Consider the following 13,029-nt stretch of genomic DNA (forward strand, 5'->3'; position numbering starts at 1 on the left):
TATACGTTTACTGCATTACAATTGAACAATTTTTAGCCATACTGTATCAGAGATGGAAATGAGGGTTTTCAATGCACTTAAATCCTGTGATAATTTATCATGTTGCTTAAGATCATTGTGCCTTTGGTAACACTGAAATTCCAATGATCCTGACCTAAAAATGAATGACAATATCTCGTATCTCAGATTTCCAAAAAAGCGATCCAAGTTTAATAAGTGTTAAAAATCATTTAGCCATGCCACCTGAGTACAGTAAGTTGTCTTTTAAAATTTTCTTGACTTATGGTCGCAATATAGGCAGAATTAATTTGGATGCATTAACCTCTAGACCACAAAACTCCCTCTCAACCCAGCCTTGTAAGTAGATTGTGCTGCTTTCTTTAATGACTTGTTACTTTGACCACCCTGCCTCCTCCCTCTAAGTTAGGAGAGAGTTCAATAGGGGAACAGGCAAGTTAGGTAAATTGTTGAAGTTATAGCGGTAACACTTTAGTTTAAGCACTGCAAAAATTTATCTATTACTCATTTACTCTTATGTAACAAGATCTTAACAAAGGCTTCTTTTGGTATTTATTTGGCATTACTGACACAAAACATCTCTGTGCAGTGTGGCATTTGATATGCTGGTAAAATTTGTGTGAATTGTATGAATGATTCACAAGCCATATATTAAAGAATGCAATATCAAGGTAAATCTGCCTCGCATAAGACATTTTGGACTGTTCCAAAGGGTAATTATTTTAGTAGGCCACATTGGAAAGATGAATAATCACTTTACTGATGCTTTGTAAGTGTTACTGCATTAGCACTGTTAGTGTTACTAACATTATCAATAGATTGTTTTGGGGTGTGACTAATATATATATCTAATATATAAAGCAGAGTCTGTATGTATGTGTGTATATATGTATGTTTGTTCGCCATACAAGCTGCACTGGGCGTCCGATCGCCACCAAACTGGGCATGGGGCTCCTTTGTGACCAGGAGGAGGTCATGAAGTATGTTTGGTTGGGAAAAATGTTCGTGATGATGGGCAGGGCACCTTTTCACTGACACAACATTTGCCACATGTCCCGTACTTATCATCGACAAGATGACCGCACGTTGTAAAAGGCGTTCACGGCGGCACCATCTAGTGCCACGTTTGGTTCTGTCTGTCACTCTTTACCCATGTTTCTTTTAAATTTCCAAGAGATCGTGGGAGTGTCCAAGTATGAGAAGGCCGACTGCTTTGATCGGGTGAAGGGGAACTGCCATATGGATATAAAATGTCAACGACCCAGTACGCATGACTGGCTCACACATCCACATTTCCGTGGGTCACACTCCCACACGCACTGATAGTGTTGTATTTCATTCGCCAACATCCATTATATCGCAGCACGTTTGAACACAAACTCGCCTTAAAAAGACAGCAACCTTCCCCCACCATTTTCCCCACACGTACCAGCAGTTGTATGTCGCTTCTCTCTGTAGTTACCATCGCCAACGTCCATTATTTTAGCTCCCAAGAATGAAAGTGTGAACAAAATAAATATTCACATCCACCAGATGATTCCAGGCAGCCCTACAAATTACAAATCTTATCTACACTGTCATAGACCCTGCTGAAGCTGTGTTGTTTCCAACAGAGTTTCTGAATTCTTTGGAGCCAGCACCAGTTCCCCCGCACAATTTCTGCCTTAAAGCTAGATCACCTGTTATGCTACTTCGTAATCTTGATCCTCCAAAACTGTGTAATATGACTCGCCTTTGTGTCAAGACTCTCTATCCAAATATTATTAAAGCAACTATCATGACAGGTTCCGCAAGACGTGAAGATGTTTTCATACCAAGAATACAACTGATTCTGAATGATTTACCCTTTCATTTCAAACGACTACAATTTCCTGTTCGTTTGGCTTTTGCTATGTCAATTAATAAAGCTCAAGTGCAATCACTGCAAGTTCCAGGCATCAATTTGGAAAATCCATGCTTTTCACACAGACACCTCTACGTAGCATGTTCTACAATGGGCAATCCTCAGAATTTGTTCATTTTTGCACCACAAGTGAAAACAAAAAATATAGTGTATCCAGAGGCTCTAGAATGACCCACTTATATTACCTATTACAATAAAATGTGAATCAGAAAACTGTTTGTTCTATTTCTATGTTCTGTTTCTTTCATTTATGAAATTCACCGGTTATAGATTCCCGGGCAACGCCAGGTACTCCTGCTAGTGTGTGTGTATGTATATGTATATATATATATATATATATATATATATATATACTGTGTATATATATACTGTATATACACACACAGTACAGTGACTATGTGATAATGAATTTGCTTGTAGTTGTCTACCAGTTAACTGCAGCTGACGTTTACTAGGACAAAATACGGTGTTAATAAATTTTTTTTTTTTTTTTTGGTCTTGTAGGTCAGACTGCACTCCTCAAGAGTGACCAGCCTTTCCACTTCATCCTGGGACACAGTTATGGCACAGACTGGGTGGAGTATGATGCCAAAGGATGGCTTAACTATGCCAAACAAATCCCAGTCTCTCAAAATGCAGCTGCCCTGCTGCAAGACTCTCAGAAGTAAGTGAGCAAACCAAGTTGTTTAAGTGCATGACCTAGGTAATCTGTAGTTACCTTGCAACAATGTTTATCAGTAGAGAACTATAATGATATAAAAAGCCACCTGTCCAAATATATTTGTACAAATATTAAAACTTTACTATCTTAAGTTACATTGGACAGAATTCTCTACATATTCAGATGCTATAAACTGATCTCTGGCTGAAATCTACAAAGAGTTTTAAAGTTCAATCACAGTATGCATGTATGCATGTAGGAGAGAGAACTGTTCTTTAATTACAAACTTTTGGATATTTTTTATTGAGAGAGAGAAAGATGGCTTCTGCTTCAGGGACTATTGTTCACTAGATAGATAGATAGATAGATAGATACTTTATTAATCCCAAGGGGAAATTCACACTATATAATTCGCACTATATAAGCTTTCGTAGGGGTACATACTTTCATCACATACAAACATATCCTGTGATATAATACAAGTAGCACCTTATAGTTTTAATTAAATTAGGGAAAAATGCAAGAACACATAAGAAACAAGTCTTCCAGCCTCAGGATATAATATACAGATAAGCACAGAGTACCCCTGTGATAATCAAATGCAACATTAACATATCCCAGTGCTCCTTTAGTACTCTTTATTGTAATATTTACACACATATGTTAGATCAACTTACATAGTGAGAATGTTACCTATAGCAGTTTTGCCAGCTGCATTTTAATTTTAGCTTGTAGATGTCAATGCTGATGCATATACCTCAAAGATTATAATCAACCAAAGCTTAAATTGTATTCCAATAACTGCATTTTTGTTTTGTAGGAAGAACATCAGTAGCTTGTTTATGGGCCGTACAGGAGCAGCCACTGTTCTTTCTGGATCCATTGCAGGTTTAGAAGGTGGCTCTCAGCTGGCTTTGAGAAGAGCAACAAGTATGAGAAAAACTTTCACCACTGGTGTTGCTGCTGTCAAGAAGAAATCACTGTGCATTCAGATAAAATTGCAAGTGGTGAGTTAATACACTAAGATACTAACAGTATGTCTGCAGAAATAGCTTTGAGCAGAATTTCAGTGATTCATCTTATTTTGCCAATTTTGGCTGTTCAAGACTGTAAATTCTACAGTGTAACCAAGTACAGTTTCAGAGAATAGTGTATGGTGTAGTAGACTAAAAGCTGTAATCGTTTTGCTCATTTTCTTAGTTTGCTATGGAATAATTAATTTAATCACATTCTCCCCACTCAGTACTACAGATTAAATCATATCATTCATTAGAGTTTAACTCCGCACTCATAGTTCTAGGGTATCAGTTTGGTCTTCAATGTATTTTTTACATTTTAATTACTATTAATCTTATTAAAGATATGTTTTTGACTCCTGCAGGATGCATTAATAGACACTGTGAAGAAGTCTAGGCTGCACTTTGTGCACTGTTTACTTCCCAAGTCTGATGCCCTTAATGCAGATATTAGAGTGCCTACTGGCCCATCTCCAAAAGGTGGAGAGGGGGAGGCATGTGATTCTGGACTAATGCAACTGGATGTGCCTCTGCTCAGAGCGCAACTGAGAGGATCGAAACTTCTTGATGCTCTCCGCATATATCGTCAAGGTTGGGTATATTTTAAAGTATCCAAACAAAACAGAACATTCTAAATTAGTAGAAAAATATTTGATGATAAGAAAGTATATCCATTTATTTATCTTGTCTGACTAGGTTATCCTGATAACATGGTATTCTCTGAGTTCCGCCGTAGATTTGATGTTTTGACTCCACATTTGACCAAAAAGCATGGTCGCAACTACATTGTAACAGATGAAAAGCGGGTAAGTCATTGTATATAGTTAAAAGAACCCTAAAACAAAAGAGCCAGCTTGTTAAAATCTTAATAAATAAAGATATATTGTTGGCGTAATTCTAGAGAGCCAATGAAATCAGTTACCATGATGACGTGTTGAAAATCTATAAGTAAATGAGGGTTTATATGAACAACAGACTGGACTTTGTAAACAATGCAGACCTGATTTTGTGTTTTTTAAGGTGCTTTATTATATGTAACAGTCTGCATGCATGTCCTACCAACCCACAGCTGGACTGCCACTCTGCACTTTGGTCTTCTTGAACAGCAGCTCAAGGGATGCAAACAGATACTTAAGTAAACTGAAGGCCTACCACATTACATGAGATTTCAGAGAGACAGTGGAAGAAAAGAGGATGATGGCAAAATTAGAGGCCATCGTGATTACCGCTATCCCTAACATAGTAGGATGTAGATGTATGAAATGCTATACTGAAACATGTTTAGCCTCTGGCTCCTTTTCCCATGATTTAAAGACACTCCTGGTGCTAAAAGAAACTACCTGAGCTTTTAATGCATACATGTATTAGACTGTATAATGCATAATGCCATTATGCCCATCTACACCATTGCAAGTTACAACATCCATCCATCCATTTTCTAACCCGCTGAATCCGAATACAGGGTCACGGGGGTCTGCTGGAGCCAATCCTAGCCAACACAGGGCACAAGGCAGGAACCAACAAGTTACAACATACTGTACAAAATTTTATATATTTTTTTTTTTTAGAGACACTTAACGTTAAATATACACTGGGTATTTTGAAGGAATAAACACATAGAAACTCCGGTTAAGAGTTGCGGATTCTCCCCGTATACTGGGTGTAGTGTCAGGTTCAAAGAAAAACATTTAACAAAATAAAGGTCTCTCTCCGGATCTTTTATATAAAAAAACAAAGGAAGTGCAATTAACGGGGAAGAGGTGCAGGGGAGGCTGAAGCTGACGTCAAACGTAGTGGCCGGAGATGACGTCAGGAGTGAGGTTAATGAACTGTAGTCATCGGGGACGTCCGGAAACATGGCGACCCCATGGAGCCAGCCATGGGTCTTTTATCGGAATGGGACGTGATGACCGGTATACCGTTTTACTGTGGAGTTAAGGAAAGAAAAGCATTAGTACCTCATCTTTTCCTCATGTCTTTCGATCTTTGATGCATGATCAAGCCTTTTGACTGTCCCGAAAGTGTGCGCGTGTGTGACATGAAACTTCAGCCCAGACGTGTTGGGTCGGGCGGCCCGAACCGAGAGGTCGTAAATCCAGAACAATGCATTGGCGTTAGCTTGGAGAGTACCTCGACGATAAACGACCGTGAACCTCTCGGGCTGTAGGTCCAAAAACCACCTAGTGACACAAAGGTTCGATTCTCTATGCACGGCCATCCATTGCAGGGCAGCATAGTCCGTCACCATGGTGAACTCTCGTCCTAGTAAATAGTACCTCAGTTTGGTTACAGCCCATTTGATTGCCAAGGCCTCTCGTTCTGCCGGCGCAAATCTTGTCTCCCGATCCTGCAGTTTCCGGCTCAGGTACCTCTTCTTTGTTCAATTAGTCAAGGGTGCAGCTGTCTCGGAGAAACGAGGTACAAACTGGCAGTAGTAGCTCGCTAAACCCAAAAAAGACTATCTGCCGCTTGGTTATCGGTCAGGGCCAGTTCAGAATGGCAGCAACTTTGGAGCACTGTGGTCGAACTGTTCCCCCCACCCACTAGATACCCCAAGTATTTGGCCTCGTTCAACCCGAAAGAAGCACTTCTTAGAAATGATCCGCAGCCTGGCTCCAGCTAGCGTTAGCAAAACTGTATAGACCTGCAACACATGCTTCTCCCAGGTGCCGGAATAGATGACTACGTCATCCAAGTAGGCGGCACAGTAGGAATTGTGGGGCTTAAGCACTTTATCTGCCAGATGCTGGAAGGTCGCTGGAGCCCTGTGCAATCTAAATGGGAGGACCCGGTACTGCCAGTGTCCACTCGGGGTGCTAAAGGCCATCTTTTCTTTTGCAGAGTTCATTAAGGGAATTTGCCAGTACCCTTTCGTCATGTCAAGAGTAGTTATGAATTGGGCATTCCCTACCCTCTCGAGACGTTCGTCTATTTGGGGCATGAGGTATGCATCAAATTTGGAGGCCTGATTGAGCTGTCCGAAGTCATTACAGAACTTCCAACTCCCATCAGGCTTAAAGACCAATACGATTGGACTGGACCAGGGGCTATGGCTTTCTTCAATCACCCCCCAGTTCCAACATTCATTTGGTCTCCAGTTCTACTTAGTTCTGTTTTGCCTCCAGGAGGTGATATGGGCGTTCCTTGACAACAACCCTGGGTTCCGTAACACTTCACTGATTAAGCATGATATTATGTCCTGTTAACTCACTAACCACTTCAGGGACAGACAGGATAGCTGTTTCCAGCTCCTGTTTTTGTTGGGAGGTCAAATTATTACCGAGATAAGATGTTGGTTTAGACGAGACGATGGAGCGGGGTTAAGCGGAGGAGGGATCGGCGTCCCTTTCCTTTCATGTTTTAAAAATAAATTGACATGATAAATCCGCTCTCTCGGCTGATTATTTGGTTGTTTAACCAAATAATTGAGATCTTTTCTCTCCTTAATCTCATAAGGGCCTAGCCAATGGGCCAATAGTTTTGAATGCGAAGTGGTAATGAGGACCATTACTCGCTGTCCCGGGAGAAATTCTCTTAGAGCTGAGGTTTTGTTATAACACCGGGCTTGTACTGATTGAGCCTTATCCATATGTTCTTTTATTATAAGCCTAATTTGCACCAATCTATCGCTTAACTACTCAATATATTCCACTGTATTTGTGGATGGGATTGCATGTCCTTTGCATCCTTTTAGTATATCTAATATACCTCCGGGCTGGCGCCCGTACAGTAACTCAAATGGGGGAAAACCCAGTAGTGACTTGTGGCACCTCCCAATAGGCAAAAAGGATGAGGGGGAGTAGTCTGATCCCAGTTCCTCCCATCCTCGCTAACTACCTTGTGCAACATCTGTTTCTGGGTCTGATTGAATCTTTCTACCAACCCGTCTGTTTGGGGATTACAGACAGTGGTTTTCAGATGCTTAATGTGAAGTAACCTTGCAACCTCCGTGAACGTCACCCAAGAGAAGGGACTTCCCTGGTCCGTAAGGACTTCTTTTGGGATTCCCACTCTTGCAAATACCCAGACAAGTTCCAGAGTGATGTTTTTTGAAGTAGCCGCGCGCAGGGGAACGGCCTCTGGATAGCGAGTAGCATAATATACTATGACCTGGATTTATTTATGTCCTTTAGCCGAGGGTTCTAAGGGGCCAACGAGATCGATCCCAATCCGTTCAAAGGGGATGTCTATTAAGGGAAGATGAATAAGAGGAGCTTGGTCTCTTCGGGGAATCTGTCGAAGCTGGCACTCAGGGCAGGAAGTAAAGAATCGACGGACCTGCTCATTGATTCCAGGCCAAAAGAACCGGAGTTTAATTTTCTCCAGTGTTTTTTTTGGCCCCTAGGTGGGCGCCAAGGAGGTGGGTTTGTGCCAGTTCACACACCTCCCGTTTGTAGGTACGTGGCACTAACAATAGGGACCTTACCTCTCCCTCGTGTTCTGCTATCCAGTATACCAGATCGTTTTTCAAAACAAAGTGGGGTCCCTGTGGAATGGGATCTTGAAGGGGTTGCCCTTCTACTGATACAATCGCATTTCTCCCGAACTTTAAGGAATCATCATTCCATTGTTCTCTTTTAAAGGAGGACAGAGTTCGCCTATACTGATAATGTAAGGTCGACAGAGGATCATTGCCAACCTCAAGGGGCGAGGTTTCCGCCCCCTTGACCTACCTGTTAGGTGTTTCCTCCTCCGGCTCAACCTTCATGCTGGGGGTCACCTTGCCTGCTGGGCCTGCGGCGTCGCTCCATCCCCGTCCACTATAAGGCCCAACCTTTCTTTAGGAGTGGAAAAATCATGACTGCATTTTCTTTATGACCAGTCTCGCCCGAGAATCACCGGAAAAGTAGGGTTAGGCAACACATCCACCAGTAAAGTTTTGGGTGTGCCTTCCCATGTGATGACACAGTGGGTGGATCTGTAATGCCTGGTCTCCCCATGTTGTGGTAGGATGAAACAGCGAGCAACAACAGACATGTTACTCCCGATATCAAACATAGCAATTACCTGGTGTCCTTTCACTAATACCACTCCTGTGGTAGGAAGAGACAGGGGGCTCGACAAAGCACAATACCTTTGTTTCCTCTCCCAGGTGCAGTCCATTGGCTCCGTAGAAAGGGGGCAGGCGGTTATGATGTGTACCAGTTCTCCGCACTTGAAGAAGTGGGCGGGCTCTGGATTAGCAACACATCCCTTTCAGGCTTAGCGAACAGACTGCTCAGACTTCTCTGTCCGAGATGCCGCCTGGTGCCACTATATAACTTCTATCAGGGTGTCCATGTTGGAATAGGACTCTCTACGAACCCGCTGGGCAAGATGGTCGGGTAGCGCAGTTACTATGGCCTCACATGAGATCTGCTCTACAATCTGTCGTGCACTATTAATGTTGGGGCATAGCCACCTACCTATTTTGTCCCAAATTTCAAAGGCTTGTCCCCTGGCGGGATGATCAGAGTCAAATCTCCACTGCCTCCATTCTCTTGCCTGCTGGTTCGAGGTGACGCCATAGCATCGTAGTATTTCCAGCTCCAGGCTGTCATATATAGTGGCATCCCTTTCGGGTAGGTAGGTCATGATAAGCCCGCTGCGCCTCGCCTTTGAGGTACAGCGTGAGTATGTTTGCCCACTCCGACCTCGGACAAAGGTTACACAGAATGGTGCACTCAAATACCAGCAAAAAGGATTCACTAGTGGAAGAGGTGGAGGTCAAGCGGCCTCCGGCTTCATCGCCTCTGCAGCAGCGACTCAAGCTCCTATTTCCGCCAACTGTGTCCGGGTCTTTCCAAGCTGCAGTTTTAGCGTCTGCAGTTCCGTCAGGATAGTTCCAAGCACGGCATTGAGGTCCTGTTCTTCAGACATTGTTCGAACAGTCAATCCTGCAGATTACGCCAGTCTGTGAAGGAATAAACACATAGAAACTAAGGTTAAGAGTTGGGGATCCTCACCGTATACTGGGTGTAGCGTCCAGTACAAAATAAGAGTCAAGTTCGAAGCAAAACATTTGACAAAATAAAGGTCTCTCTGGTTATTTTATACAAAAAACACAGGAAGTGCTATTAACGGGGAAGAGGTGCAGGGGAGGCTGAAGCTGACGTCAAATTTAGTGGCCGAAGATGACGTCAGGAGTGAAGTTGATGGACTGTAGTCATCGTGGCCATGCAAAAACATGGCAATCCCATAGAGTCTTTTATCGGAGAGGGACGTGATGACTGGTATGGCCGTTTTACTCTGTCATTTTTCTGTGGAGTTAAGGAAAGGAAAGCATTAGTACCTCGTCTTATGCCCCTGTCTTTCGATCTTTTGATTGTCCCCTGAGTGCACGTGTGTGACAGTATACAAAGCATTATGCTCATTCTTTGCCTATCTCTAATCATTTAACAATTAATATTCATTCATTGAGTCTAGGCATGTAATTGTCTGTTATTTTATAGGTGTTTGTGAATCTTTTTTTTATTTTTTATTCTGGGAATTGGATGAGTGACATTGTGTGACCGTATACTTTCAAAACTGACTGCTAGCAATATACACAGCATCATGCAGTCTATTTAATATGATCACCTTTCTGTCTGTCTGGCAGTAACATTCTGTTTGTAAATTCAGTGTTATTTGTAATGTGTCATGTATTAGAATGTATTATGTAATGCATGTAGTAGTAAATCATTCCAATAGATGGCATAACAAAAACATTACCACTGATGTTGAGAATCCTATGCCAAATGCAGCATGAGACAGCAAACTGACACTATAGCTTAAAGTAAATTTTAAATATTAAAGAACGGGAAATAAAAAAGAATTATAGATGAGGTACTTGTCTCATTTGAGAACAATGAATATTCTCCTGATCTTCCTTCATTAATACAGCAAAATGAGAGCAGGATTAAAATATGTAAATAATAGCAAATTCCATTAACAGCTCTCAAGAGAATAGTCTGGCTACTCAGGAACTAACTTTATGACCCCAGTGCTTATACCATCAGCTGCTTTCCTCTGTGTGACAGTCATTGGGCTCCTGAGCTATTAGTACTTTGCCTATAAGCCTTGTTTATTTCCTCTCATTTTTTCTATTTAAACTATCCTTTATTATGTTATAGTGCTCTTTATATATGCCTTCTGTTGGAATGAAAAATTATATGCATTTTATTAGTAAATCTGACAAATCACCTTTGAATGGTTGTGCCGTGAGTAATTCCTTTTGATGATAATGTGGCAAAAGATGTAGCAAATTTTACAAAGTGCTGTTACACTCTTTGGAAGGCATTTAAATTAGATGATGGTTTGGCAATTCAATTTTAATGCTAGACCAATAATCCACAATTTAGTTAAGAATGTTTGTCCCACAAAATGGTGGATCTATAGTAATGTCAGAAGAACAAAAGGGCTACAATGATTAGTCCTGCAATGGTCTGTCCTTATTTTGTAACTTTACATAATTATAAATTCACCATTTTTATTGTCTGAGACAGAAGTCACATTTTTGAACATCTCTGTAATAGCCCTTTCCGTAATCTTCTTAAAATCCTGTTGTCATCCCTGCAGCCCACAAAAGTGCCCCCATAAAGTTATTGAGTGACGCTGAATCCATGATTGTAAAAAGTGTTAAATATGAAAAAGTTGCTTTTTTTACAATCTACAGTCATGTTCAGTCATATTTTCTTTTAATTCAATATATTCTTGTCAAGATCACTTCTGCTTAACAGTCCAGCATACTATTCAATAATTAAAGATATAGTATGGCAAAAAAGTAACAGACAAATAAAAATGTCTTTAAAATGCATATAAAGGATCAAAAGAAATAAAAATTATTTTTAAGGTTGCAACAATTGCCATCACTAGCCTCTGTCTCTTACCCTCAGAAGCTAATGATAGTCTGCTGGGCCACAGCCACTCTGGTAATACAGGATGAACAAAAATGAAGTACCACATGCGCCGTTGCAGAATTGGGCATTGTAGGCCCTATGTTTTTGAGGAGGGGGAGCAATGGTCACCGTCACTTCAGAATGTTACACTGAAATGCTGGAGAACTTTTTGCAGCCCCAACTGAAAGAAATGGATGTGGTGAATACCTGGTTTCAACAGGATGGAGCAACAGCTCATACAACGTGGAAATTTATGAAAGTTTTGCAGGAGATGTTTCTGGGGAAGCTTATCTCCCTGCGCGGCGATGTTGGATGGTCTTCACGTTTGCCTGATCTCACTCTGTGTGATTTCTTCTTGTGGGGTTATGTCAAGTCAAAGGTATACACACACCAACCTCAAAACCTTGAAGCCCTCAAGGACGCTTTTTGCCTTGAAATGGCCAAAAGACTCATGCGAGCATTCAGAAATCATCTAGAAGAGTGTATGGCTAATGATGGCCAACCCACTTGACAACATCATTTTTCAAATACAGTGAAAAAATCTATATTGTATACCCTTTCTTGAGTTGTAATGAAATTTATTTTATTTTGTGCTTTTGTAGAATAAATGTTTGAAATGTGGTACTTCATTTTGGCTCACTCTGTATATTGCTGGTAATGTTTTGTATGCTTTACTACATAGCTAGCTTCTTTATTACATGAAGCAGGAAGACTCAATATTTTCATTTTCAGATTTTTGTTGAATATTTTTTTAATTAGAGAAAATGGAAAGCACACAAGTGTATTGATAGGTATTAGTTGAAAACATGCAAGTATGGCATTGAAAACATGATTTATTGAAACAACAATTTCATATGTTATTTTTTGGAAAGTGTCCCTTTTTTAAACAATGACTTTGGGCTATTCAAGTATGTATAACTACCTGTGTATTTATTATTTATTTAACAAAGTTTGATCCATCTAGACACATTTATTTTTACCAGTTTAGAAAGAGTATCTCCATGTTTTCTTCTAAGATGAAAAAAGTAAGGCTAAGGTAATCTCTGACATCATAATAGAGGCACATACTGGAAATGTGTGCTGATTATGAGTTTGACTTGCATAACAGCAAATTCACCAAAATGATCTATTGCCCTTTATTTTTCCTAATATTGCTTTTCCATTTTTTTCTGTTTTTGTAGGCTGTGGAGGAGCTGTTGGAGTCTTTGGATTTAGAAAGTAGCAGCTACCACATGGGAGTGAGTAGGGTAAGTACAAATATTAATCTTATTCCTTTCAAATGGACTTCATTGTGGAAAGTGGACACCTTTTAAAATATTAGTGAATCTGCTATAGCTCTTTAGCCTTCTCAAATAGGGGTGCAAAAATGTATACAAAGTACATACATAGTACACTAAAGTACTTCATGACTTCAATAAATTAAAACTCAGAATTTTAAAATGGTTTAGTGGTATCTTGTTTTTCTTTTTTTTCGTTATGCAAAACAAACAGCTTACCTGCAATTTGTTGAAACTTCACCTTCAAAGCCTTGCTCAACACTGATCTGTTAGATAACATTTTGAACAGACAATCAAA

General features: G+C 40.5%; 1 protein-coding gene across 12 annotated transcripts in view; it reads left to right on the plus strand.

The window, feature by feature from the left end:
* LOC120531362 (unconventional myosin-XVIIIa-like) overlaps nt 1-13,029 on the plus strand; it is a 295,511-nt gene that overhangs the window by 184,522 nt on the left and 97,960 nt on the right. For all 12 annotated transcript variants that reach the window (XM_039756696.1, XM_039756697.1, XM_039756698.1 and 9 more), the window contains 5 exons: nt 2,426-2,585; nt 3,403-3,589; nt 3,964-4,189; nt 4,295-4,404; nt 12,636-12,701. In XM_039756696.1, the coding sequence (XP_039612630.1) occupies nt 2,426-2,585; nt 3,403-3,589; nt 3,964-4,189; nt 4,295-4,404; nt 12,636-12,701 (749 nt within the window). The remainder of the gene's footprint in view (nt 1-2,425; nt 2,586-3,402; nt 3,590-3,963; nt 4,190-4,294; nt 4,405-12,635; nt 12,702-13,029) is intronic.

The sequence above is a fragment of the Polypterus senegalus genome, chromosome 6, assembly GCF_016835505.1.
Source record: "Polypterus senegalus isolate Bchr_013 chromosome 6, ASM1683550v1, whole genome shotgun sequence".
NCBI lineage: Eukaryota > Metazoa > Chordata > Cladistia > Polypteriformes > Polypteridae > Polypterus > Polypterus senegalus.